The following is a 26,981-nucleotide window of genomic DNA, read 5'->3' on the forward strand; positions in this document are numbered from 1 at the left end:
CTAAGAGAAGTGAGTTCATAATACTAGTTAGCACTAAGGCAGTTTTTTTAAAGCAACCTAGTAATTGGATTTTGATATAATTGCTCGTAATTACATAAGGGTGGCATGTTTGAATAACTATTGTGATTAGTGGGTCTTATCGAATTCGGTGTAATCAGAGCACCCCAAGTATACTTTCCAATTCTTAAGGGGGAGGGTGAGAATTGGAGTTACACAAGTAATTACACCTAAATCTAATTTTAAAAATTATCTTTATATAAGTTATACAAATTATATTATAAGCACGAACACGTATGGTTGTTTGGGATGCTTATGGCCAAAAATTTCTCATATTATAAGTCTTAAAATTTTATATTATAAAAATAATTTGTGTATTTTATAAAGTTATAACAAAAAATTATATTATTTAAATCCTAAAAAATTCTAAAGTTATGGCCAAAAAAATTTATTATAAAAAATAATAAAATTTATTATAAAAAATAATTTACATGCTATAAAAATATTATAATATATTTATTTATAAAAATTTATGACCAATACATATAAACATAACTTATTTATCTGACCATGCTATATATTATAAATATAATATACTTATTTATAAAAAAATTGTAATTCTTTTTATAACAACTTATTAAAAAAGAAACTTTCTATGACAAAAAATTGTGTTATTTATAAGTAGCGCTATAAAATGTTTGAACAGTTTATAGAATTCTTTTTTTATAAACGTTACATATCATAAATTTTATATTATTTTTACTTAATTTATGTATTATAAGAATATATATAACTTAACATAAGTTTTTCTCCAAATTAAGTTTATAAAAGTTTTTTATAATTAAAGCTACAGCTTATTTGAATTGTGAACCCGAATACTAAAAGGTCAATATTAGTTATGCAAATTGAAAAGATTTTCTTGTACCATATAATAGGGGTATGATACCATTTGAGAGAATAGTGTCAGACACAAGCACCATAAACAACTTGTAAACCCTTTAATACGAGATATTTAATGTTTCAAAATATGGTTGAGAAGACATTTATTGTTCTAAGAAGATATTTCTCATATTAACAAAATCATTGTAGTATAGTATAAAAAAAAAGGGGTTAGATCGTACTAGTATGTTGCATATTTCATAACTTCAATCATAAGTAGGATTGAGATAATCCATACTTCGGAAAATACATGAAAGAATGGTATCTTGATAATCTTATTGATACAAATTCAAATCTAGATGATGATAAGGAACATATGTTAAATATTAAAAGGGAATAACCCAACAAATATGTACTAGAACAGTTAGATAAAATTGCATGTGATATTTACTTTTCTTACTATTTTTATTAGTAATCGTTTTAGAAACTACTTAGACTAACATAATATATATGATGTTTTGATTTTAATTTTTGTTACTTGTTCATACTAATTTTTTTTATAGTAATTAATACTTTTATAAATATAAATTATATAATTATGTAATTATAATTTTAACTATCAAACATGACACAAAAATTTATAATATAATTAAGCTATGTACGTCTAATACAAAAGAGTTGATTTCATTTACCTCTCTACATGGAAATGGAAACAGTTTTGAAAGTACCCAATCACTAATAAGCCTTTGTTATTGGGCCTAGAAACCACGTAAATGGGCCTCAAAACGAATACCTTAACCTATGGTTTTTCACTTCATCTCTAAACCAAAAGTCAGCAGGAGAAAGAGGAGGAAGAAGAAGAGAAGAAGAAGCAAGATGGAGAAAGATGAAGAAAATCAAAACAAGAAAAAAACACAAATTGTTATAGGAATTCCATCTTATAAGGAAGTAATTGAGAGCTCACAAACAAAATCAACCCCGCCCTCTCTTTTCACTCCTTCTCAATCTTTTTCTCAAGCCTTCAATTTCATTAAATCCTCTGAGTTCTACACTCCACCTCCTCCTCCTCCTGCGCCCAGCTCCCCTCTTTCCACCCCAAGGTGATGTCTTCTTCTTGATTTTAACTTACCCCTTTTGTCAATTTTCACAATTCATTTCAATTTAACCGTAAAGTTTTCTTCTTTCTATTGAAATTGGCTCTATTCTTTCTGGGTGTCTTTTTCTCTTTAGTTTGGTTTGAACCCTTTTGGTCAATTTTCATTTTTTATTCCCATTTATTGGTCTAACTTGTTTGAGTCTCCCATTACTAAGTGCGTTCTTTTTCCTTTTTCTTTTTTCCTAATTGAAATGGTTTGTAGATAATTTTCTGTTTCTTCATTTTAGTTAGACTTTTGGTTTAGCTTGTTGAGTTTGATATGATCAGGAAACTAGAATTCATAAAATTTTGTTCTGTTCAATTGGAATAGCTTGTAATTTTTGTTTGAAACTTTTGGTTTATTTTAGGCCAACTGGTGGAGCCAATGTGCCTTCTTCTTCTTCAGCTGCCTCTACCTCAGCTTCCCCTGCTGCTGCTGCTGCATCATCGACTTCGTCTCAGAGTCGCAATGCTATCCTTGTCAGCCATAGGCAGGTGATGTTCTTCAACTTTGGCGGCATTAATTGTTACATCGTCTTTACTGGTATATTTTTCATTTTCTAATGAGTAAGTTGTCAGCTAATTCTCTGCCATCTCTTGTTTTAACCTGACTACCTTTGATAGGTAATACAGTTCACTTTACAAATGTTTAACCTTATCTGATACGGGTATATATATAACAGTCGTCTTGAAATTTTAGATGTCATGCATCATCTCTTGATTTTTTCTCACTTGGTTTTGATATTGTCATGCTCCTTTGATCCATTTCAGTTCATTATCAATGTAAAAAATTACCTTATAATCATAAACCTCCTGAGGAAGAACCTAGCTTCACCAAAAGTTGTTATTAGAACAGAAATAGCGAGACTTCAATAAATATAACTTCGATTCTTCTACTTTTACTGCATTAGCCTAAATATAGAGGTACTTTCACCTCATGCAGAAGGGTAATCCCTTGCTCAAACATATCAGGAATGTGAGATGGGCTTTTGCAGATGTTGCTTGTGACTACTTGCTTGGTCAGAACACGTGTGCTCTCTATTTAAGGTTTGAACTATTACCATATGGCTTGGTAGCACAATAGCGCTCTTTGTGTGAGTTCAACAAGAAATGTGTTAAGCATTTATTTGAATATGGTTAATTCTTATTATGTGCCTCATAAGATATAGGGTAAGTCTTACTTGCATCCTAGTTTTTGTATCTTTCATAAGATTTCTATATGTACACAACCTTCTAGAAGGAGCAATTTAATAAATTGAAAAGTGGTTTGGGTTTTTGATAAGATTACATGCTCTTTCAAGTTTTTAGTATATTTAAGTGGGAAAAAGGTAACTTTGGTTTCTAGCAAAAGGGATTTTAGGCTATCTTTTATATTCAATGTTTTCTTTCGTAGATCTATTAAATTTTGTGCTTCTGTTGAAATTTTCTCTAATGCATTCAGCTCATTGAGTTGACTACTTGATGCAGTCTTCGGTATCATTTGCTGCACCCTGACTACTTATACTACCGTATAAGGGAACTACAAAAGAACTTCAAGCTTCGCGTTGTGTTATGCCATGTTGATGTGGTAACCTTCCTTCACTTTGAGGATATTCTTATATGCCTTGTTTATGGTTTCCTATAATTCAAGATTTCAAACAATGATTAGGTGCATTCTGGACATTATAAATATGGCATTTTGGTCCTGTCTTGCTTTGTGTGATAAATGAACATCTACTCATTGTTACTTGCTTGTTCACATCTCATGCCAACAAGTAAAAAAGTGAAACCTGGTTGCTCATTGTTTAGAGCTCTCTTTACACAGGAGGATGTTGTTAAGCCTTTGCTTGAAGTTACTAAAACAGCTCTGCTTCATGATTGCACTCTATTATGTGGTTGGAGGTATGATTAAGAATTATGGATGCATTGTATGGTAAATGCAAAATATTCTTTTATGAATCTATGAATGTTTCCATTTGCTACAGTAGTATTATCTAATCATTTAAAGTTCTAACCTAGTTAGGTCTTATTTATTTTGTGAATTTTATGTTAAAAGATAAGTTGTGCTATTTATAAACCTTTTTAAGACTCTGGTTATGCATATTTTTTTTTCCTTCAATTGAGTTGGGATAGTTCTATAGATGAATTTTTTCAATAGATGGCTAAGAAACTATGTCGTTTTCTTGATAAATTTTCTTGCTATTATTTGGTGTAGCTTAGAGGAATGTGGTCGCTACTTGGAGACCATAAAAGTATATGAAAACAAGCCTGCAGACCTCATTCAAGGCCAAATGGATACAGACTACTTATCAAGGGTATCAATTTTCCTTCTTTTGAAGCTTCAGTCTATGAATAAATATACTCACTATGTCATGCCAGACCGTTACGGTTTTTTATTGACTAATTTGCAAAACCCAAATTTAATGTGTAATCATTTGTTTCCATTGTATTTGGTACAATTGATCTGAGACTAGTTTTCTTGTAATTGTAGCTAAATCATGCTCTCACAACTGTTCGGCGTGTTAACAAGACTGATGTGGTCACTCTTGGTTCTACTTTTGGGGTGCGTATGCTGTTTTACATCTAAAATGCAGTGTTTTATTTGTTGATTTATGTGACCTGATTATCATGTTTTTGCAGTCTCTGTCTAGTATCATGGATGCATCCTTGGAAGATCTTGCTCGATGTCCTGGAATAGGAGAACGGAAGGTAATATATATATGTCTGTGTGTATACATATGTATGTATTCGGACGAGCCATCGTATGCCTGTTGATCCAAGTTATTGACTACAAGACTATACAGCCTCTAGTTTCAGCTTAACATACCCTTTTTTTTATTGTTTTCATGATCTTAATGAATCAGGTAAAACGCTTGCACGATACTTTTCATGAGCCCTTCAAGCGCATAGTTTCCAGTAACCCTTCTATTCCAGAAACTCCTGTATGCAAAGATGCTGAACCAAGCTCAGCAAGTGAAGTCATAGAAGCAGACAAATATACTGAAGATACGAGCAAACGTAGGAAAAAGGAAAATGAAATTAACATTAAATCGGCTCTAACTGCTGCATTTGCCAAGTGTGCTGGTAAAAATAGTAAAATGAACAATAAATCCGAGGGTAATAAGGGAGGAGGAACTGCTGCTGCAGTACCAGAACCAGCAACTAAAACTTCTGGGGAAGAGGTCGAAACATGAGCTCTGTTTGCTACTTCAATCTATCTCCAACGGGTAAGCATTGACCAATGCAAATACTCAATGATACGTTGTGCTTATGCTTAGGCATTGAATTTTTGGTGATCTCTTACATAGGTTTGAAATTCATTACTTTCTAGCGTGTATATTTATTTGGAACAGAATCTGTCAATATTTGTCTCAAGTAATACAAGGATTTTAGAAAGTTGCAGAATGAAGTGATCATTTCCCTGGTATTTAAAGTTTAGGTTGAACAATTTCACGCTTCATCTCTTTCAGCATTCATAATCCTTATAGTTGGTATGTTTGAAAGGATCTAATTATGGAACTTTGTTGTGATTAGCTGACAAATTCATAGGAGGACAAATATATTCGTCAAACGTAACTCTTATAGAATAGTTCAAAATTATGCTGAATTTTCTGAAATTTCAGTATCGTGATTGTTCATCAGGTTTGGGTTGAAATGGACAACTACACAAGTCTTTCGGGGTTTCTCTACTTGCCTCGTAGCATCTGACGTAACATAGCCAATATTCTCTTTTATCAAGCTGACAGTCTCAAGTTGTTTAAGGAAACCAAGAAATTTGTGCAGAGACTCGCTCTCAATTTTCGAGGTATTGTTCATTAGTTACACGACATCGGACAAATTGTCCTGGTTGATTATTATGGGTTTTATCATTTATGTGGAGCCAACAAGGCATTGATGAACCTGGTAATAGGCTGTACCTTTTTTAGCCCTTCTCAGATTTTGTTATCTTGTAATTATATTGAAGCTAGGTTCTGAAGTTTGCATTATTTCATTGCAAAATTTTGGTACTCTTTGAATACTACAAATTCTCCTTTCATATTTATTGGCATCTTACGAAATTATACAAAAAAAAAAAGTTTTACGTGGCAAATGAAAGACATTGAACTCAGACCAGGGCTCGATCCGCAAGTTCGTCAATGAGTAGTTTAGTGTGTGCGCGTGGGTGGGTAAGTGTGAGTTTGAACTTTGTATATGTATAAAAAAAAAATTACTATTTTCTAATCTCCAAGACTAACTTATGGCTTCTAAAAAGAGAATGATATTGTCTTTATTAATCATTTTACAACAAATTTATACAATAATATGAATGTAAAGAAGCTTATTTGTGGCCAAGGGAAAATCAACTTATATTCCAGATATGAGTCCGTTACTTAACCGATTGGAGTCTGAAGCTTTTTTGTTTCTCGAAGTACCAATGGCCGACAATTTCAAAAAAGAGTACAAGGATACGAACTTCTAAGCATATTAAAAAAAAAAAAATACCCATGGAGGATATATGCTTGTATTTAACATTTACTTTACCCTTGAATCCGGATAATTTGGATTGATAAGGCTGTTTTTGTCATTCTGACAATGTAGATTATTTTCCTATTTTATGCAACAAGAAGAAAAGGGAAAGGAATATGTGGCTCTGCAATTCTCAAAGGTATTAATAATTCTTGTGACTGGAGGTTTGTCAATGAAACCTAATGGAAGCAGAAGAGTTAAAATTTTTAACTAAAGGGATCAGTGACTGCACAACATCCACCATTAGAGGTCGATAATCAGCTGCTGGTTGCACACACATAGCAGCAATGGCAGCCACCTGTGGAAATATTGTAAGTTTCATCAGCAGCTTGGTGAAGGCATTCATTTGATGATATGTTGATTTAAAAACATTAATAAATATCATAGAAGTAAACCTTACCTGAATTAGATCCTTCTTTGAATACTGTCCTTGTATAGCTGGATCAACCATTTCGTCAATTTTCTCTCTGTTTGTTAACCTTGGAAGTGCCTGTTAAATTATCAACAATATCTAAGCTATTTATGGCATTGAAATTAGAGACTTATTTTAATTTCAAAAAGTTGATCATGTTCTAGTTGTCTTTTAAACCTTGCAGGTGCAAGGTTAAATTGTAAAAAGCTATACATATCCGACAGTTGTGTCCAATACATAAAACTATATAAGAGATTCCGTATCTGACACTAACCCATGAAACAAGGACATGTTCTCCAGGAGGCCTCTTGATGTCAACCGGTACGCGGCCTGTTAAAAGCTGTAAAAGCACCACACCATAGCTGTAGACATCTGATTTTGTGGTAAGTTTGCCTTTGGAAGCGTATCTGCAGTGCCAAAATTGATGGACTGAAAATTCAAGACCAAGTTTGTGCACAAATATTTGCTTATTTATTCTGATAATGAAACAGATGCATGATGGAGCACTCACTCGGGAGCTAGATAGCCGGTGGTTCCCAGCACGCGTGTCAAAATCTGACCATTGATCTTGTCTGAGCCCATTTTGGCCAATCCAAAATTGGAGACCTTGGCTCGAAGGTTTTCATCGAGTAATATATTGCTGCACTTAAAGTCACGGTGGATAACAGTAGGGGAGGCATGTTCATGGAGGAACTCAAGGCCTCTAGCACAATCCAGTGCTATGATTAACCGGTTTCCCCAATCCAATGGCCTATGTTGATTGCTGGGATGATGAAGATGCTGTTGAAGATTACCACTGGGCATGAATTCATATATTAGTATTCTATGGTGCTGGTCAGCACAGTAGCCTAATAGCTTCACTAAGTAAGGACAGCTCAAGCGGCTTAGTAGATCCACCTGCAGCATAAAATGCAGTAATTTGAGTGAGCTCGATCGAGTTTCATTTTTAAAGTTTGAACTCGACCAGAGATAAAAATAAGAATACAAGTGGGGACAAATTAATTCACCTCCATCCTAAAACCACGCTCCCCTTGCTTTCCATCTCTGTGAAGCCTCTTAATGGCTGCCATGGTTCCATCTTCAAGAACTCCTTTATACATTACACCCAACCCTCCATTGCTGATCACGTTTGCCTCACTGAACTTATCAGTTGCTAGCTCCAACTCTTTGTAAGTAAAAACTTGGACCCCACCATACCTACTTGGAGGTGTACGGATGCTTCCTCCATATAGACACCTTGCCTTCACATCTGCTCCATTTTCAGTTGAAATCAACGAACAATGATCAATCTTAGTAATTAAATAAGCTTGGAAAATGGACACTTACCAGGACTACAATTCAAGCTTATAGTAGTATGAGCAATGAACCTGCTACTGGTACCATTGTTAATGCTACCACTTTCATTGCAACTGTCATCATGTTTTCTGACAGATTTAAGTCTACGAAACATTACTATAAGTAGAAAGATTGCGAAAACAACGAGAATCGAGATGATTGACGCGATGATTATGACAAAGGAGTTGAAGGAAAGGTTGGGTTTATGTTGAGGCACGGAATGGAAACGATGATGTGTATGGTTTTTTGGTGTTGACATTGCAGGCGATGTTGCAGTAGCACTAGTTATGCTATCTTCCATGAAAACAGAAAGCAATATAAGAAAAATGAGTTTTAAAAAGGAAAGTGTTGGGAGAAAAATAATAAGAAAACATAAATATGCCAAAATGTATATAATCAATCATGACTGCGAATTATCAGATCATCTGTATGGCCAAAAACAGCTCTTTCTCTGTCTGTCTCTCCCCCGTGATAAAACAAGAGTGCCTTACGTACTTCATTCGTCCATTCTATTGTAATCTTCTAAGGAATTGTCATTGTCTTTGTATCAGTCACTGTCTTATATCCAAATCATATGCAAATAATTTTATAAACTCCACTTCATTCATGTTAACTTTTGGTGTTAAAAACCATGGCTATGTACAGGCCGTAAAAAGCTCAGTTGGACCTGATCTATGGTGGAATTTGTCAGACCCACCAATCAAATTGTAGCTTTGAGCCATGTGTAGGAAATTTAACTGAGCTTTCTTTTACAAAGACAATGCTTACCTTCCAAGTTTCTTACCAGGAATCTGAAATGGAAGTATTTGGGTTTGTTTTGTCATAGGAGTTTACTTTTTGTTTTCATAGGGAAGTGTTGAAGCAAAAATGGTACAAAATACAAAGTTCCTAGATTGTCACACGCTCACATGTGACATTAAAGTTTACTAAACAATCACTGCCTAATTCAATCACGAGACTTTTTTAGATTCCACAATTTAATAATTAAATTTCACTATCTCAATTCCATTCTACATCACTCAATGATTTGATTAGAGTAAACTACTTCGTTTTACTCATTTAATTTAAAAAACATTACGATATCATCACAAAATTATTCAAATTTTTATTTAAATTTTTGAGTTGTTAAAATTGATGTTATATGATTTTCTTTATTCGCGCTGTTTAAATCGAAAGCACTATTTCTTATTCTCTTCTACAGTTTAGTTTTTTTTTTCATGAAACAACTTTGGTTTTCTCCGATCTTCAAAATTGACTGCCAAATTGACTTTGATCTAATCTATGTTCTTCTACTCGTTGATGGATATTGATCTACCAGAATGATCGTCAAATCATCGATTGAAGCTCATCGATGTAACTTTAATTTAAAAAAATACTTGACAATAGAGTGACTTAAATAAAAACTTTCGAATAGTTTAATAATCATTGTAACCAAAACAAAAATTTATCCATAATTCAGTGACTAATAATATAATTTACTGACATTAAATTTTTTTTTTGAATATTAAAACTCGATTATTACCTTTTTAAAAATGATTACCATTCACCAGATAATCCTACTTGGTTGACTTTGAGGCCAATTTTTATTTGGCAAGTTGTTGTTACGAGGTCCCAATTTTACCCTTAAGCAAAGAAGAAGAAAAGACTCATTACATAATTATAACCCACTTAGAATTGATTAATTTCCATAATTATTGTCACAAAAGGACAAAGCAGCAATAAAAAAAATTTAAATCCCGAAATCAGTGGGTCAAGTGTGAAATAAATATTATTGAAATAATCCGAGAGAGTTGATTAAAGTCATTGAAGACGAGTAATTAGCTGTTTCTATTCTAGTTTTAGTTAAAATAATCAAAGAGTTGTTAAAATATGAAAAACAGTTAATTTTAAGTATATTTTCAAGAAGGATAATCGAATTATTGATGGGCTTGTTAAATTGACCACAGATAATAAGAAAAATGTATAGATTTACAATGAAGCTTCTAGTGAGTTATTAATAAATTTATGTTCGGATAAAATAAAAAGTCTATTTATTTCTAGTTTATTTATTTCTAATAGTTTGATGTAATAATTTTGATTTTATTTTTCACCAAAAAATAATAATTTGCAACATTAATTGTGTTGTAGAATAGTTGTACATTTAATCTACTTTGATTCATATGTAAATTTATATCCGTAAGTCAATATGGCCATTATTAATAAAAATTATCTAAAATGTTTGGAATTTAATCTTTAAAATATTAAATATTAAATTCAAAATTCATATATTAAATTTAATATTTATCCCTTAATATTATAATACACGCCTATATCTAATAGTATTATTATATTGTTGCAAGTGATTTTAGGGTGAACTACTTAGTTGTCACCCAATTTTTAAGGTGCTTTTATTTTAATCTAGTTAGTCACCCAATTTTTAAGGTACTTTTATTTTAATCATTAAGCATTAAATCTCTAAAGGTGGTTAACTGTACACGTCATATTATGTTTGCACTTTCATTTTGGTCACCCAACTTTTAGGCCGCTTTCATTTTGGTCACCCAAAAAATATTCTTTTCAAGTATTTATTTGAGTAATAAAAAAAATCAATGGTTAAAGTGAAAAAGTGGTACAAACTAAAATAATACACAAAATTCATCAAATTGTACTTGTTGATCTCATTGTCGAAAATTCTAAATTTGGGTTTCGAAATATAAATTTTTAAATATTAAGATTCAGAATTATATTAACAAATTGATTGACATTATCAATGAATAAAAATGTTTCAACAACTTATTTAATTTATTTCCATATTTTAAAATTATTTTAAAAAATTATCAATGAAAATTATTATCTTTAATAGTTGTCTATGAAACCCAAATTTCTTTTAACTGTATGATCTTAAATCTTTCATACTAAGCTAAAAGTAAAATATATATATATTCTAATTAAATAAATTAATTAATTTTATCTACTGTGCTAAACAAAACTCATAAAAATTTTCATTACTTATTTACCCAAATGAATAACAAGAAGATATTTTTCTTTACTTTTAGCATGGATTCGAATTATATAATAAAAAAAAAATTAAGTTTCTTTTGAGTTGATTTCCTCAATTTAAAATTTGAGTTATTAAATATAAGTTATTTAAGTTGATTTCGTTAATTTTAAAATTTAAAAAGAGATTAAATTAATTATTTTGAATGCTATATTAACAAATCGGTTGACATTATCAATAGATAAAAAAATTTCAACAATTTGTTCAATTTATTTTGATATTTTGAAATTTAAAATTTCAACAAAAAAATTAGAACTTTTGGTAACGGGATAAACAAATACAAATTAATAATTTTTGTGTATTATTTTAGTTCCTATAGTTTTTCCACTTTAATCTTTGTTTTTTTACCCCAATCAATATTTAAAAAAGATATTTTTTTGGATGACCAAAATGAAAGTAACCTAAAAGTTGGATGACCAAAATAAAACCGTAAACATGGTGTGGCGTGTATAGTTAACTGTCGTTAGATATTTAACACTTGGATGGCCAAAATGAAAGCGCCCTAAAAGTTGAGTGACCAAGTTGCAATAATTTCATTTTGAATGGCCAACTAAATAATTTACCCTAAATCTTAAGGTAAGACCACTTGGGTATATTCAATCGCGCTAACAAAAAAAACCATTTAAAAATTGGTTAATTTAAAATTTGGCCCTTAAATTTGGTAATTAGTTTTACTTTGATTCTTGTATTTTTTTTATTTACTTTGGTACTTAAACTTGACAACTAGGTCCACTTTAATATCAAGACTTGAATTTCATAAAACTGCGATAATGTGTCACTTTGAAATTGTGTCATATCACCACCTAAAAATAAAAAAAAAATATTTTTTAAAAATTTCAGGTTATGATGTGGTAAAATTTTAAAATGTTACATCATTATATTTTATGGAATTCAAATTTAGGAACAAATTTAAGAAATATCGTCAAGTTCAAATACTAAAATGGACTTAATTATCAAATTCAAACACAAAAATTTACATTAATCCTTAAAAAAAATCATATTTTAAGTTAAACCAAAACACTTTTTAAAACATCTCAAACAAATTCCAATATATTTCATGAAAATGGTAATTTCACCAAAACACCAATTAGAAAAAGGAAGAGAAAAAAAAAGCAAAAACGAAAAACAAAACAGAGGGTGAAACTGAATGAAAATAAGCGTCTGACATTAATGGTTAAAATGGAAAAAGAAAATTATAATTGGTTTCTCTATTTTTAGAGTGCTTTTGATATTTTTATCTTCAATGGTCTACCCACATTCTTTCTACTCGGATTGGATTATATATCAAGCAGACTTAGATTTTACTTTTTACAAATCTACTTTGATCTCATCATGGTGGGGCCGGATTCAAGCTGAATCGACACAAAATTTTAGACTCATTTTCTAGGTTTGAGTTCGGCCTAGCTTAAAAATAGACTTAAAATTTTGTCTAAATCCAACCCAAATTAAAAATGCTAAACTTGAGTCTGGCATACTTGTATTAACTTTTTTTAGATTATTTTTTTATATAAAAATAAATTTTAAAAAATATAATACATCAAATACACAAAATATTAAAATAAGTGTTTTCCAACAAAGTAAAAATACTTATTCGAATCGTGTCGAGCTAAAAAATCATACCTAAGACTTGGTCCATTTAGAAAAAAAGAGCTTTATTTTTTGTCCCAAATCTATTTTTCTGACTTATATTTTTACTCAAATCCTCTCATTTTTTGAATTAACTTTTGGACATGGATAGATAACCCGGCCAATGATTCAGTCTAAAGGGCCCAAGTTGGTTTAAATTAAAACATAGTTGGAAAATGCATGCTATGCTAGGCTTTTTGAACAAGAGTCTTCACCATTGAAGTATCATGGTGTTTACACATATTAAACAATTTTTATGTTAATGCTAAGGTAAGGAGTTTTTATCTTTCGAGAGATGGAGTAAAAGAATGATGTTATTCTGATCTTACTTTACCTTTGCAGGTAGGTATAAGGGTAACCAAAACCTCTATAACCCTTCTTTCGTAATTGACAAATCCAGCGCACATCTCTTCCAAGCACTTCTCCCCATGCTTACCAACATCATGTCAGAATGTCAAATGAGGAATGGATTCATTGACCTCGACGGATGAGAATGTAGTTACTATTATTTAACTATGTTTACTGATTTATTTACTTACTAAATATAAAAAATATTACTAATATAATATAAATGGTTTTTACCCTCTTAAATTGAAACTATCTCACTAATTTATTTATTAAAGCACAACGCAGTCAACTGTATCTATATTTCACATAGCGTTACAAATGAATGAATACAAGATGTAATTGTTGATCAAGAATAATAGTTAAGCCAAAAATCTTCGTAGCAATTAAAATGCTCTCTCTTTCTCATCTACAATGATAATGAGTTTGCTTCATCAAAGGAAGTTTAATCTTACACTGTAACGGTGAACAAATAGAGTTTGAGTACAACAGCTAGAGCCAACTGCAACAGAAAGATGCCAGTGACGATCAAGAACCATCTTTCTCCAGCTGAATTAATATGAGCTTTGAGATTAAGTGCCACAAAAGTTGCTGACATGAACCCAGCTACACCGGCAATTACCCATCTGAAAATTTCCAAGGGGACAACGGATAGACACTGCAATCAAGTACAAGCAAGAATAAGTTATGTTGTTCGGATAATAGGCCTCACTTTAAAGAAATCTCTAAAAGTCCAGGCATTAGCTTTAACAGTGTTTTTATTCGGATTGTTTTCTCAGCTTTTTCAATGTTTGGAATCTCTTTAAAAGTTGGGGGGCAAGGGAGTTGGGGCGGGGGATCAACTTGGAACTTTAAGAAATAAACTTCCAATAAAGTTTATTGAAATCCAAAAAGTAAAATGATAGAGAGCCAAATGAACTATCTTCGCATTCAGAGGGGAAAAAGAAGAGAAAAAAAAACCTAGAGAGCTTACCAGTGCTGGAATAAAGACAAATAATGAGTATCCATACAGACAAAACAGCTGGACAAGGCCTGATGGTGCTGAAAAGTACTTGAGAATAACATACAAGATAAGAGGAACCACAGTGACATAGCCATAGAACACACCAGCAGACCAAGTCACTAGATTTATGTCATAATCCCATTCTTTTTTCTTGAGCTTGTGTGCTATGTAAGTCACAAAAGTTCCAATAGATGCTGCTACAAATATAAGAGTGGTGCATATCCAGAATGGTCCATATCTGCACAACATAAAATTTTCAATCATGCATGATCAACTCTGTTTTCTCTTGTTTTAGGGTTTTACACACCTATTCTTAAAGCAAATTTTTTTTACCATGTGCAACAGAAAAGAAACTTTCTAGTCTCAAGCTTGAAAATTTTACCATATATCTATGTTAGACAAATATTCGATGCTTAGAACATCATTTAAACATGAATGAGTTACAGGGAGAAAACTCACAAATCAGGGTTGGTAGCCGTTTTCTCTGTAAATGTTCCTCTAAATGGAAAGAGTGACTCCTTAAGTCTATCAATGATGTCAGAAGTGTCAACATCGAAGTATGGCTTGTATGCAGCGATGGTGAATGTACGAAACCAGCCGCTCCCTTGTGGTTCACCAGATCCAGGTTGAGATCCACCACCAGGTTTTGAAAATGTATCTGCCTCAATAGCAAAGTAATAATTTGCCACCAGCATGACACCAACCATTGTTCATGTGAAAATCTAATTAGATTTTTCATTGAACTACAACATTGCAGATACTACATCCGATCTATTTGATCTATTAACTGTTGCTCAACTATTTGTTTTATGCATAGCAGATATTTCAAACATGTGATCAATGACTTGGATCATCTTTCATGCTATAAAAACTTTATAAACCTAATCTTTAGATCACTAATGAATTTATGAAAAATGCCACTGAGATCATGAATCCAAGATATATAAGCACCAGGATAAACAAATCAAAGCATAAGCACCATCACAAAAGGAATTCAAATCAAATGGAATCAGAAATACCATCAGCATCATGAGGAGGTTGAGTTCCACCAGAGATCTTCCCTTGTGCACCCGATGGAGGAAACGTTTGAAGGTTCGAATCTATAAATTTAAGCAAATTAATTAATAAAAGTAGAACTAAATCCACAAATTAGCTACCTTAAAGCACTAAACAACACTTCATTGACTTTACAATTTCATTATACATTAAAACACACATTCAATTCATTCATTTTAAACTCCGATTTCTTTCCCTTTCCTACATTTTCCAGCAATCAATCAACTAATACTACTACATATAAAATAAAATGAAAAGGAGAATTCAAATTCAGATTCAGATTCGCAGTGACAACTGAAAAAAAAAAAAGTTCACCTGTAAATTTAACGGCGACATGACTGGGATCTGAAACCGCCTGTGAAATTAAGGATTAAAAAAGCAATAAGCAAATGAGATCTGGTTAATTTTAGCTTGAAAAAGAAAATTAAAAGCAAAAATTAAGAATAATTAGACAAGATACGATGAATTATGAAACATAACTTACAGGAACAGATCCAGAAACTTTCTGATTATCAATGCTTGTATAACCTCCGGACATCATTTTTTGTTCTCTTTGTTCAAATAGATCTCTCTCTTGCGCGTGTTGAAGTCCAGAGGTTTTAGCTTTTTGTTTACTTCTTCTCTTTTAAGAATTAAGACAGGATTCCAAATAAGAGTGGAAATTTGTCTCGCATTTGTTTTTAAGTTTTTTTTTTAATATATATATTTGGTAAACTACAGTAGAAAGATTTGGCTTTATTTATTTAGTTTTAAAAAGTTAGTATGTGGATATTAAATCATTTAATTATTTTTATTTAAGTCACTGTTTAAATCATCCTTTTATCTTTTTTGTTTGTACCGTTTGTAACAATTGAAAGTTTTTATTTTTTTTTCTATAGTGTAATTTCTTTTTATAAAACAGTTTTGAACTTCACGAATTTGTTAACTAAAATACAAATAGCTTTGAAGATCGAGAATTTACGAACCAAAATCCAAAACAACTTTTTTCTTTAATCTTTTAGTACTGACCGTCAGATTGACTTAGATCTAATGTATATTTTTCTACTCGTCAATGAATACTGATCTGATTATCGTATCATCGCTTGAAGATCGCTGATCCGACTTTAAAAAACTCTTAACAACTCAATAACTTTAAAAAAAAACTTTCAAATAACACAGTGATCATTTTGTGACTTTTAGAAGTCGAGTTACTAAAATGTAAACTTTCTAATAATTTACCATTGTTTTGGTCGAATTTTATTTGTATATAGTTAACCGTGAATTTTAAAATTTTAAATTAAAAATCCATACTATTATTTAAGTCCTTAACTAAGTTGATGTCACGAGTCAATCAGACACTAATTCGATTAGAGAAATTACAAAAATATCTTTTTTATATTTAAAATAAGTTATATTGTCAAATACATTGGTTTAATTTTAAACTTACCACTCAACCAAGCTTTATTTTGTAGTTTTATACATTTTAATTTTATTATGCGTACTTTATTACCTTCATATATATTGAAAATGTTGTTGATTGAGATAGTGTCATAAATTAACTCAACACCAACTTCAGATCGATAAAAATACCATGATAAATAATTATACTCATTTAATATTCTTAATATTATATATTCATGTATTTAAATTTTGTTTTACTTACAGTTTAATTTAATTTTTTATTTTAACATCGTACATATTTCACGTGTTATCATTAATTAGTTACAAATCGTACATTTCATTATTTATTGTATGTTATTTTTAAACACAAATTTGTGCTCTAAATACGTGATTTTCACACGCATACATATGTGATAGATTTTCTTATTAATAATATTGCAGATTAAGTTGGTATCACGATTTAATCTAATTCTTTTTATTTTAGCATCATACATATTTCATGTATTATTATTAAATACTTTCAAACTATATATTTTTATTATTTATTGTATGTTATTTTCAAACACACTTTTGTGTTTTAAATACGTGGTTGTCATAAACATACGTGTGTGATAAAATTTTTAGTATTTGTATATGCATATATATACACACTATAGTAATATAAAGTTTAACAAATGGTCATGTTCACATTACAGTTTTTTGACACGTGACACTTTCTGTTTAAAGCACTTATTTACAATTTAGATAATTACTCTTTTATTCCTTATTTTTTTAATATTTTTAAATTATTCCATGCATTTTGTTTAAATATTTTGTTTATAATTTTTATAGATTAAATATAAAGTTGATGTTAAATACATTATCTTTTTATTTTAATATTTTATTTAATTAAATTAATTTTTAATGATGTATATTAATAAATATTAATTGTTAAAAATATACTTATTAGTAATATTTATTAAATTTATATTTTTCATGATAAAAGTTAATTATATTTATTGATTAAAGTAAAGCAAAGATAAATATAAAATTAAAAAAATGAATATTAATAATTTAACATTAAAGCAAGTTAATTTAATTATATATAATAAATAACTTGTAAGAAATTATTAATAATATTATTTAAATTCTAATATATTAATATTAATATTTAAACCATGATGAATTTTTATATTATTTTAATATTAAATATTTTTAAAATTAATTAACACTAATATAATTAATTTTAAATTTATTAATTAATTTTAAAAATATTTTGTGATTACATCACTTATTCAATTTATTAATGATTTTTCAGAAATTTATTAAAAAAATTTTAAACAAAAACTAATATATTTGTTTAAATATATATATGTTTGTCTAAAAATTATTTGTATACAATAATAATGTTTAATTTTATGACATATTATTTTATTAATCTCGTTTAAATAAATAATTAACTAAACTACATAATATTTGTTATAAATTATTTATACTAAAGTTAATTAAATTATATAGTACTTATTATTAATTATTTTACTTGATTAAAGACCAAACGATGATAGCAAACAGTAAATGTTTAATGTTAGAGAAAACAAAACCTAATCAATATTGAATGCTAGAGTATATGTCAGCATGATAGGTCACTTGAGAAACGCCCGTGACCAATCCTTCGGCTCTACACGGACAGCTCGTTGACTAGCCCTCCCGAATTCCTACCCTCTGTTTGGCTCTTAATCTCAATAAGGGACCTAGGCCACTCGCTTTCTTTTGAAAGACTTGAGCCTACGCTTTCAAGGATAATCCACCTGCTTGACAAACGTTCTTAACAAGAACCTGCTTTTTAGGTGTGAAGTGTAAACATGGCCCTGAAGATTATTAGGCCCCACCTGAACATAACCTCGTATTGTCATAACTCAATCAATAGAGGCAATAAAATGTGCATAATACAATTTAAATGAAAACATTAGATTAAAATACGGTTGATAGTAACATCTTAGAGCTGTGATCGATATATGATTTTTGCAAAAAGGATTGACAACTCAAGTTTCGACATGTTCCACTTGACCATAATATACTGGCAGATTGTATGGTTAAAGCTGTCAATAGTAAGCTTAACAGGTTGTCGATGTTTGATGTTATACCAGCTCATGATCGATCTGTCTTTGAAGATGATTTACACTAAGTGTCGAATGCTATAGGTCTTTAACAGGCACCCTATAACAAGTTACTTTAAACTAATCCCCTTCATTTACCAAAAAATAAAATAAAATATTGGTTTAATGGAAAAGTTAAAGATTTATTGATGTAAATGACATGGGTTAAAATCCTACTATATGTATTTTTTTATATAGGTTTTATAAAAAAACTAAAGTACCATTAAATAATATTACTTATTTTAAATACAGAATAATAGTTTCATAATTTACCTAACCGAATTGGTGTCCAATTGACTTATGTCAACAACTCAGTCAGGGGTTTAAATAGTAGTAAATATCTTAGTTCTTTTAATTACTTTTTCTAAAGAAATTAAAATAACCTAAAGTAAGAGGAATAATATTTGATGCACTGCCGATGTATAAATCTCTTATATCATCGACGAATAATAACATGACACATTATCATTAAATAAAATAAAAAACAATAGAGAATTTATAAATAAATACTAAAACCCTAAACTCAAGACTCTAAACCCTTTAACCCAATATCCTAAATTTGAAAGTTATTAATATTTGTTTATAATAGTTATGATTAATGTTTAATGATATTTAAATAAAATTATTCGTATTTATTTACAAATCCTCATTTTCTTTTTGTTAATTTAATAATAATATGATATATTATGGACTTGATAGGACTGAAATAATTTATCGAAAAATAAGGCTAAAATATCATCGTAACAGAAAAGGCAAGAGTATATTATACAAATATATAACTACAGTGGGTTTCTTTGCATTGCATTCCTGCATCAGATACCAACGTATTATTTGGAAGATAAAGCTTCAAAGAATTCAGAACCTCACTCTATGAAATACAAATGATTTGTGTTCAAATGTTGCATTATTCTTTTATCTCCAAATAACAGCTGATATTATTCTTTTCACACGTTTTTTAATCTCCCATTTCTAAGCAATAGAGACCTTCGGATAGCAAGTATAAGAACCCAAGTGATGGCTGTGATCTTCTCTTTGATCATCAGAAGCAAAGCCGAGCTTAACATGGTCTTCGTGATCTGTGCATCTAATCCCTTGAAAAACCCGAGAATCCCTTCTCTTCTCCAGATAGCACTGACAACTCCTGACACTGTTTTGCGGGATTTCGATTGAGCTCTCTTAGTTTTATCATCGTCATCATCATCTTCAGGATCTGCAGCTTGAATCATTACCTTGCACCTGCATGGAGTATGCATAAATATTGTTACTTCCATCTAGTAAAAAATGCATCATGCTTCTATAATGCAACAATTCGAGAGAGCGGCTATGGACCTGATTGCTGGATAAGTTAAAAAGGTTGCGATACTCTTTGATATTGCACCTAAAAAGAAAGCCGTGAAGGCAGATTGAACTACTGGAGATGAATCATGGTCCGCTTTCTTCAATTTTTGCTTGAGTAGTCGTTGTTTCAGTTGATCAAAAACTGTATACTGCAGTTTAACATATTTCTAGCCTTAGTTATGATAAAGATAACAAGAAAGATTTAAAGGTGAAGGTCTGAGGCAAAACAATGTAGAACCTGAATTGCAGGGTTGGAGGTCAGCAAAAGCGAGATGCCAAGGCCATCAAATGCATCACTCAAAGTGCCTTCTGTGAGGGTTTTCCAGAGTCCTTTCGATTTTCCAAAGGCACTTGTCTGCATCCTTGAGGAGGCTGTATCCAGGGGCTACAAAATCGATAAACCAAGTATTCAACATTGAACTCCACATAATAAAGAAAAATAACTGAAACTGTGATTGCAACATCATCATTATCTTTGCCACCTATTTTCATAAAACAATAATATTATTATTGTTGTTTATGATTTCATATTTAGGTCACCTCTCTTAACTAAAGGAACATTTGTTCTAACTCGTAAAAAGAGGTAAGTCATACCCTTTTGATTTACTAAGCTAATACAATTCTCAGGATCAATAGTTGCATTCTAAAATGCTCAATGGCGTAAAAAGTTTCACCCTCTATTCCTTTCAACATTTACATGGAAATAGTAAAAAAGAGCACAATTTTACTTTGCAACAACCAATGGAAGGAAAGGAGTCCATATTTTTAGACCACATGGAATTCTGCCAGGAGAGTAGAAGTGTAGATGGTACTAGGGCAGTCTCACAATTGCACATTGTCGGAGAGGATTCCACATTTGACATCATAAAATTCAATCTCAATGTACTATGCAATAAACGCGTACAACTTTTGCTTTGATGTATGGAACTTGGAAGCATTTATATATTCAAAATGGAAAATAAGAAACTTGTCAAGCGATGTCCCACCTGAGTGACAATAGCAGTGCAAGCCCCTGCTCCAGCAGCAAGAATCAAGTTTACTTTCGTTCCAATAGACTTGGAACCACTGTTTTCTAGGTACAGTCTTTTGAAGTAGCTATATCCATAGAAGTAGACAAATTGTGCAATGAATGACTGCAGGTTTTTTGTGCCTAGGCCCTGGTATAAGGAAAGAACTTGGCCGGTAGATACTGCTTCCCATAATACATCAGAGAGATTCCTATATAAGATGAGAAATTGAGATCCAAGAACTTCATGATGCACTGCCAATGAGCCGAGAAGTACAGAGGATTCATTGATATGCAGCACATAACAATAAAATAGGAATAAACAGTTTCAATTTCTCAACTCCTCTCGAAAGATCTTAGATGACTTAATACGGACAATTATACTAACAGGAATGATGATAATTCCATTAGATGTCTACTACAACGTTGAACTTATTCCACTACTTCACCATTTCCTTTCTCAGTGATTGACTAGCTCCAAAGAGTTAGGCAGAGTCAACTCTGAACTCTCCTTACTCCATTAGCAGGTCATCATCTGAAACCCACCAGGCCAATTTTCCACATCAACAACTACAAAAATGCAAAGACAAGTATATGACACGGCAAACAGTAAGGTGAAAATGAAATTAAGGTCATATGATCCAATTCAATTAACATATATAACTCATTATGCTAGGATTGTTATATTCTGTCTTAATTAATAAGAAAATCAAATCAAATCCATATTATGAGTAGAAAATTTTAATTCATTCATAAACACAAATACCATGAAAAGTAACAGCTTTAAATTATAAAGAGAAGAGATAACTTTGATCCTTTGAAACCTCACCTATCAATCAACATACCAAATATTCACAAAGAAATTAACTCATGAATTCACACACCGACAAACAAAGAATCCAAATTTACAATTTCCTGGATCATGATCAGTGATCACAACAAAGAAAAATAAACCCAGAATTACAAAACATGTAAAAACAAACAAAGAAAAGAATAATAAGAAATGGGTAACCTGTATTTTCGTTGACCATGGGTTTGAACCTCGGCTTGATACTTGGTTTTGCAGGTATCAAGAGGGTACAAAATCGTTGTGCTTAATAGTGATCCTATGGCACCTGAACTTGCCTCCGATATCGACTCTAAATCAACACCCATATTAAAAATATTCTTTATCTCTGTTCTCTTTTTTACTTGGAATCGGAAACTGAATCTATGAAATCATTTTAGCTGGTCATTATGTATATATAGGAAGAAGAAACTGGAAAAGGAAACAGTAAACAGTAACCCGAGCCACCAAGAATGATATTGACGCCGATGGCGTTTTTCATTGGGATTTGAAAAAACGTGGAGTTCTCCGTCCATTTTAACGGCCAGCCTTAACGTCGTTTATTTGGTTCTTCTAGGCTTAATGCTGTTTGAGCTGTACTTTTTCCACTTTGATGCTTAAATTTATGATTTTAAAAAATATATATAAATGATAAATAATTTAAATAAAAAGTAATTAATATTAATAATAATTTTTATTACTTGTATGGTATATACAAATATAAGTTTTTTAATAAATATTTTTTTGTTATCCCGATTTATGTTTGGTAAATATATAATAGTTTATACCAATTAACTTAAATTAAAAATAATTTATTACTCGTTTATTAAATAAAATGACGAATAATTATATTAATTATGGTTATGGTCAAATTATGACTAATAATTATTATTTTAATTAAGTGATAAAGGATTCTTTATATACTTATCATTTTCAATACTTTTTCGTTGAAAAAAAATGAATTATTAAATATGTTTAAAAAATTAAATTATTAAAAATATTAATTTTAATTGATTTAATATTTTCAATGAATTATCAAAGAAATCCTTAGTTGATCTCATTTCCTTTTTCAATAAAACTTGTTAAATAATGATAATTAAATAATTTTACATAAAATTAATTCAATGAATATATATAATTAAATTAATCATAAATTTAAAATATTTAATTTTAATTAAAGTCAAATATATAATTTTTATTTAAAAAGTCAAATATTTTTTAAAACTTCAAAAATTATTTTATAATGAAGAAAACTAATAAATAACTTGAAAATACATACATAAATAATAAGAGCATAAACTTTTTATTTTAAAATGTTTTTAAGTAAATAGATCTGATTTTTTTTTAAGCCAGATAGGATAAATGGATATTATGATATTTTTTAGCCCAGTGTTCTTTGAATTGGATTGGACTAGTAAGTCGAATCAAAAATTAGTAGGAGATCAATTTGGAAAGTGATTTTAGACCAATTAAATTGAGAATCGATATGAATCAATTGAATTGACTAAAAAACTAGTTAAACTGACAGTTAAATCGAAATTTTTAATATTTTATTTTATTTTTTAATTGAACGAATAAAACTAATAAACCGATGACAGCTGATGGGTAGCGTAGAGAGAAAATAAATGTATTTTTGCAATAAATCTTAAAAGAGAGTAAGTTTGTAAGATAGGAAGTGTTAAAGGAATAAAAAAATTGACGAATTAGTGAGAAAGTAGGTGTCAAAATTTTCAAATAGTTCCAAGATGGACCAATCTTCAAATTAAATTTCGTTTGTTAAGGAAACCAATGACTACGACCTTTACACATTGTATGAAAGGACCTCAACATCCCTGCGTTTGTCATGTAGCATTTCATTATTCATCTGTTTTTGGGTAAACTGCACTATAAGTCATCTAAATATGGATCATTTTCTTTTTTGGTCACTCAGTTCATTTCATATTATGTGTTCGCCAATTTGTTTTTGGGTTAACTACACCATAAGTCATATAATTATGAGTCATTTTCTTTGTTAGTCATTCAATTATGATTTTTTTTTAAATTGGTCACCTAACTAATTGAGATTATTTTTTTAAAATTTCCATTAATTGCACTAATGGGAGGGTGATGTGGTAGTTAAAAAATTAGTATAATAATAAATTTAGCCATTAACTTTTACATATTATATGATTTAATCATAATTTAAAAAAAACTACAAATAATCTCAATTTGATCTTAATTCTAAAAAATTCAAAAAATATATAAATACATCAATATTTTAAAAAAAATATTACTATATTAATATAAAAAAAAAATCCCTCCCCTCTCTCCCTCTCCTTCTCCTTCTCCCTCTCCCTCTCCCCTTACCCTACCATCCCACCACCCCCTCTCCCACATTGCTACTGTTGTAGTAGGAAACATGGATTCTATATACATCCACCAACTTTTTCTTTTCTAAGCCTCAAATAGCAGCTCTTGTTGTATAAAATTTTTTTAGTTAGATCTGAAGTCGATATTTTGTAAAAGCAATGTGTTTCTAAGAATCTATCTGAAGAATAATGTATTTCTCTTATATTATGCAAGACATTCAGAAAACACAATTCTCAAGATATAATACATTTCATCTTAAGTTAGAACAATGTGATTGCAATCAATTGTTGCAAGAGATTAAAATAAACCTAGAGAACACTCAAAAGTAAAGAAAGAAATATTTACTCGAAATTAATTAACTCAATTCCACCACCAATTTTCGATCATTGTGTCTATGTATAGAATATCAAAAGGTACAGATGTGTCTCTTCTTTTCTTTAAAAAAAATTATAAATGAATAGTTGCGTCCACTAAAATATAGATACTTCTATTTAATTTTATATCATATTTTTTCTTTCTTTTTCACAATATATACACATTATATATATATTATAAATAATATAAAACTTTAATTATATACAACAATCCCTCACTTATTTTCAAATAAAACCCAAAATTTTCTTTGGATATCTAAGCGGCACATATTCAAAAGTGACCAAGGCTTGAACTTTTGAATTGAAAGAAGACCACAAAGTAAATCTTTTGTACCACAGAGTCATTCCAATTTCTACATGATAGGTACTGGTAGGATTCAACGAGTCAAATCCGTAAGAAGCAGCATTCCACTTCTCCACTTGGAAAGCAAGTTCATCAAAAGTGTTTAGAACAGTCACTTTACTTATATATTATATGTTATGAGTCTAGTTAAGGACTATAAATCCAAACTACCCGTTGTGAAAAGGAGTGCATCGACCAAGTAGAATAGTCTTTTCCCCAGTTATTCTAAATATATTTGTCAATTGCATTGATATATTCACACAAGATAATCTTTAATAAAACATCTTTGAATTCTAATACATACGTCTTTAATCAACATCAGCATTTAGACAAGATTATTTTCACTAACAATCTTATTTATTTTTCCACTAAATAATGGCTTGATTATGAGCTTTATTCCGTTGGAACTAATTGACAGTGGCTCATGCTTACCAACCATGCCTTTCCTCATTTATTTATTTCTTTTATTCAAAATCACGCATTAACGAATATAATCACATATCTATTTTCTAGAAATGTACTATTAATTAAAATCACATCATTATTATCAATCCTATTGATAATATCACATCTTTTGGCATAAAAATAGTAATTATTTGTACTCTTAACAGGAAAATGTAGGTTCAAATTTTGAAGATAATATTATTAGGAGGGACTTCCACGAACCTCGAACATGAATCATAAAATAAATTTGTAATATCAATAAAATAATAATTATTTGCATGGTCAATTTAAATCAAAATTTAAAAATTAAATTCGAATAACTGTTCAAAATGGCTAGTTTACAAATTATTTTTGTTTTCAAATTAATTCTTTCTTTCAAATAAGGTCCAAGTCCAGGTCGCATAGCCGCAACCCGATTAAGCCCTATTGATGGATACGCACAAGCTTTACAGTGAGAAGTCAATAACGAGAGCTCGCTATTTCAACTCACACATGCCACAGGGTGCTTGCAAAGGGAGCTCGCAGTCTTAACTCGCATATACCTAAGGAGTTTGCATGTGGGGGCCACGAAGTCCAACAGGCATCCCAAAACAGTATACGTGTCTACCATGCATAGAGTCTATTAAAAATGCCAATTTTATGAACAGTAACCATGTATATAAATATTTGATTGTCTCCTTTAATGAGACACGACGGAAAATTATTTGTTTGATTGTCTTCTTCTATCAAGGTCTCCAGCAAAATCAGCATCAATATACCCAATGACTCAATCTCTAGTTCTTCCAAACTGTAAGCAAACATAAGTAGTACCTCGTAAGTATCTTAAAATCCACTGAACTGCTTTCCAATGTTCTTTACCAGGATTCGTCATATATCTGCTAACTGCACTAACTGCATATGATAAATCTGGACGTGAACAAACCATAGCATACATGAGAGATCCCACTACACTAGAGTATGGAACATGTGACATGTACTCAATCTCATTATCTGATTGTGGAGACAACGCTGATGAAAGTATGAAATAGGCTGCTAAAGGAGTACTAACAGGCTTAGCACTCTGCATATTGAACCTGCAAAGAACTTTCTCAATGTACCCCTTTTGACTTAGGTACAATTTACTTGCTTTTCTATCTCTAAGAATCTCCATACCAAGTATTTTCTTTGCTGGTCCCAAATTTTTCATCTCAGATCCTTCACTTAGTTGGGCTTTGACCTTTCTTATCTCCCCTTTATCTTTTGCTGCTATCAACATGTCATCAACATAAAGATGTAGATACACAAAAGAACCATCACTGTTTTTTTTAAATTAAACACAACTGTCAAAACTACTTTTTTTGAAATCATGAGAAGTCATAAAGGAATCAAACCTCTTGTACCACTGCCTTGGTGACTGTTTCAAACCGTAAAGGGACTTTTTCAGCAAGCAAACATAGTCCTCTTTTTCTAAGACTATAAAACCCTCTGGTTGTTGCA

General features: G+C 30.4%; 4 protein-coding genes across 5 annotated transcripts; 1 reads left to right on the forward strand and 3 right to left on the reverse strand.

Moving 5' to 3' along the window:
• Nucleotides 1-1,683: 1,683 nt before the first annotated feature.
• Nucleotides 1,684-6,008, forward strand: LOC107893275 (DNA excision repair protein ERCC-1). The gene is made up of 10 exons (XM_016818216.2): nucleotides 1,684-1,976; nucleotides 2,380-2,506; nucleotides 2,955-3,058; nucleotides 3,479-3,578; nucleotides 3,816-3,892; nucleotides 4,206-4,305; nucleotides 4,482-4,553; nucleotides 4,631-4,699; nucleotides 4,855-5,217; nucleotides 5,633-6,008. Exons 1-9 carry the CDS (start codon nucleotides 1,753-1,755, stop codon nucleotides 5,182-5,184), a joined length of 1,203 nt encoding a protein of 400 aa, XP_016673705.1. The 5' UTR covers nucleotides 1,684-1,752; the 3' UTR covers nucleotides 5,185-5,217; nucleotides 5,633-6,008.
• A 307-nt stretch (nucleotides 6,009-6,315) lies between these two features.
• On the reverse strand, nucleotides 6,316-8,824 carry LOC107893274 (probable serine/threonine-protein kinase PBL7). Its single transcript, XM_016818215.2, has 6 exons — nucleotides 8,235-8,824; nucleotides 7,916-8,157; nucleotides 7,420-7,805; nucleotides 7,183-7,315; nucleotides 6,897-6,986; nucleotides 6,316-6,794 (listed from the first exon to the last, which is right to left on the reverse strand). Exons 1-6 carry the CDS (start codon nucleotides 8,542-8,544, stop codon nucleotides 6,666-6,668), a joined length of 1,290 nt encoding a protein of 429 aa, XP_016673704.1. The 5' UTR covers nucleotides 8,545-8,824; the 3' UTR covers nucleotides 6,316-6,665.
• A 4,668-nt stretch (nucleotides 8,825-13,492) lies between these two features.
• LOC107893276 (protein YIPF1 homolog) lies at nucleotides 13,493-16,026 on the reverse strand. The gene is made up of 6 exons (XM_016818217.2): nucleotides 15,795-16,026; nucleotides 15,626-15,665; nucleotides 15,274-15,354; nucleotides 14,714-14,912; nucleotides 14,225-14,492; nucleotides 13,493-13,909 (listed from the first exon to the last, which is right to left on the reverse strand). The coding sequence occupies exons 1-6, from the start codon at nucleotides 15,849-15,851 to the stop codon at nucleotides 13,703-13,705; spliced, it is 852 nt and encodes a 283-aa protein (XP_016673706.1). The 5' UTR covers nucleotides 15,852-16,026; the 3' UTR covers nucleotides 13,493-13,702.
• A 3,540-nt stretch (nucleotides 16,027-19,566) lies between these two features.
• On the reverse strand, nucleotides 19,567-22,478 carry LOC107893277 (peroxisomal adenine nucleotide carrier 1). Of its 2 annotated transcripts, none has more exons than XM_016818218.2 (5): nucleotides 22,182-22,478; nucleotides 21,150-21,381; nucleotides 20,402-20,548; nucleotides 20,155-20,312; nucleotides 19,567-20,061 (listed from the first exon to the last, which is right to left on the reverse strand). In XM_016818218.2, the coding sequence occupies exons 1-5, from the start codon at nucleotides 22,322-22,324 to the stop codon at nucleotides 19,770-19,772; spliced, it is 972 nt and encodes a 323-aa protein (XP_016673707.2). In that variant the 5' UTR covers nucleotides 22,325-22,478; the 3' UTR covers nucleotides 19,567-19,769. The 2 variants fall into 2 exon arrangements, with proteins under 2 accessions (XP_016673707.2, XP_016673708.2); XM_016818219.2 differs by having other exon boundaries at nucleotides 21,150-21,424; nucleotides 22,182-22,471.
• Between the last annotated feature and the right edge of the window lie 4,503 nt (nucleotides 22,479-26,981).

The sequence above is a fragment of the Gossypium hirsutum genome, chromosome A13 (assembly GCF_007990345.1).
Source record: "Gossypium hirsutum isolate 1008001.06 chromosome A13, Gossypium_hirsutum_v2.1, whole genome shotgun sequence".
Lineage (NCBI taxonomy): Eukaryota > Viridiplantae > Streptophyta > Magnoliopsida > Malvales > Malvaceae > Gossypium > Gossypium hirsutum.

Coding starts and splice junctions, on each gene's coding strand:
- LOC107893275 (XM_016818216.2), top strand. CDS start 1,753: ATGGAGAAAGATGAAGAAAATCAAAACAAGAAAAAAACACAAATTGTT. Junction 3,579..3,815: donor TGTTATGCCATGTTGATGTG/GTAACCTTCCTT, acceptor CTCTTTACACAG/GAGGATGTTGTTAAGCCTTT. Junction 3,893..4,205: donor ACTCTATTATGTGGTTGGAG/GTATGATTAAGA, acceptor TATTTGGTGTAG/CTTAGAGGAATGTGGTCGCT.
- LOC107893274 (XM_016818215.2), bottom strand. CDS start 8,544: ATGGAAGATAGCATAACTAGTGCTACTGCAACATCGCCTGCAATGTCA. Junction 7,806..7,915: donor AGCGTGGTTTTAGGATGGAG/GTGAATTAATTT, acceptor TTTATGCTGCAG/GTGGATCTACTAAGCCGCTT. Junction 6,795..6,896: donor CAAAGAAGGATCTAATTCAG/GTAAGGTTTACT, acceptor ATATTTCCACAG/GTGGCTGCCATTGCTGCTAT.
- LOC107893276 (XM_016818217.2), bottom strand. CDS start 15,851: ATGATGTCCGGAGGTTATACAAGCATTGATAATCAGAAAGTTTCTGGA. Junction 15,355..15,625: donor TGTCGCCGTTAAATTTACAG/GTGAACTTTTTT, acceptor TTAAATTTATAG/ATTCGAACCTTCAAACGTTT. Junction 14,493..14,713: donor ACGGCTACCAACCCTGATTT/GTGAGTTTTCTC, acceptor TATGTTGTGCAG/ATATGGACCATTCTGGATAT.
- LOC107893277 (XM_016818218.2), bottom strand. CDS start 22,324: ATGGGTGTTGATTTAGAGTCGATATCGGAGGCAAGTTCAGGTGCCATA. Junction 20,549..21,149: donor GCACTGCTATTGTCACTCAG/GTGGGACATCGC, acceptor TCGATTTTGTAG/CCCCTGGATACAGCCTCCTC. Junction 20,062..20,154: donor TTAACTTATCCAGCAATCAG/GTCCATAGCCGC, acceptor TACTCCATGCAG/GTGCAAGGTAATGATTCAAG.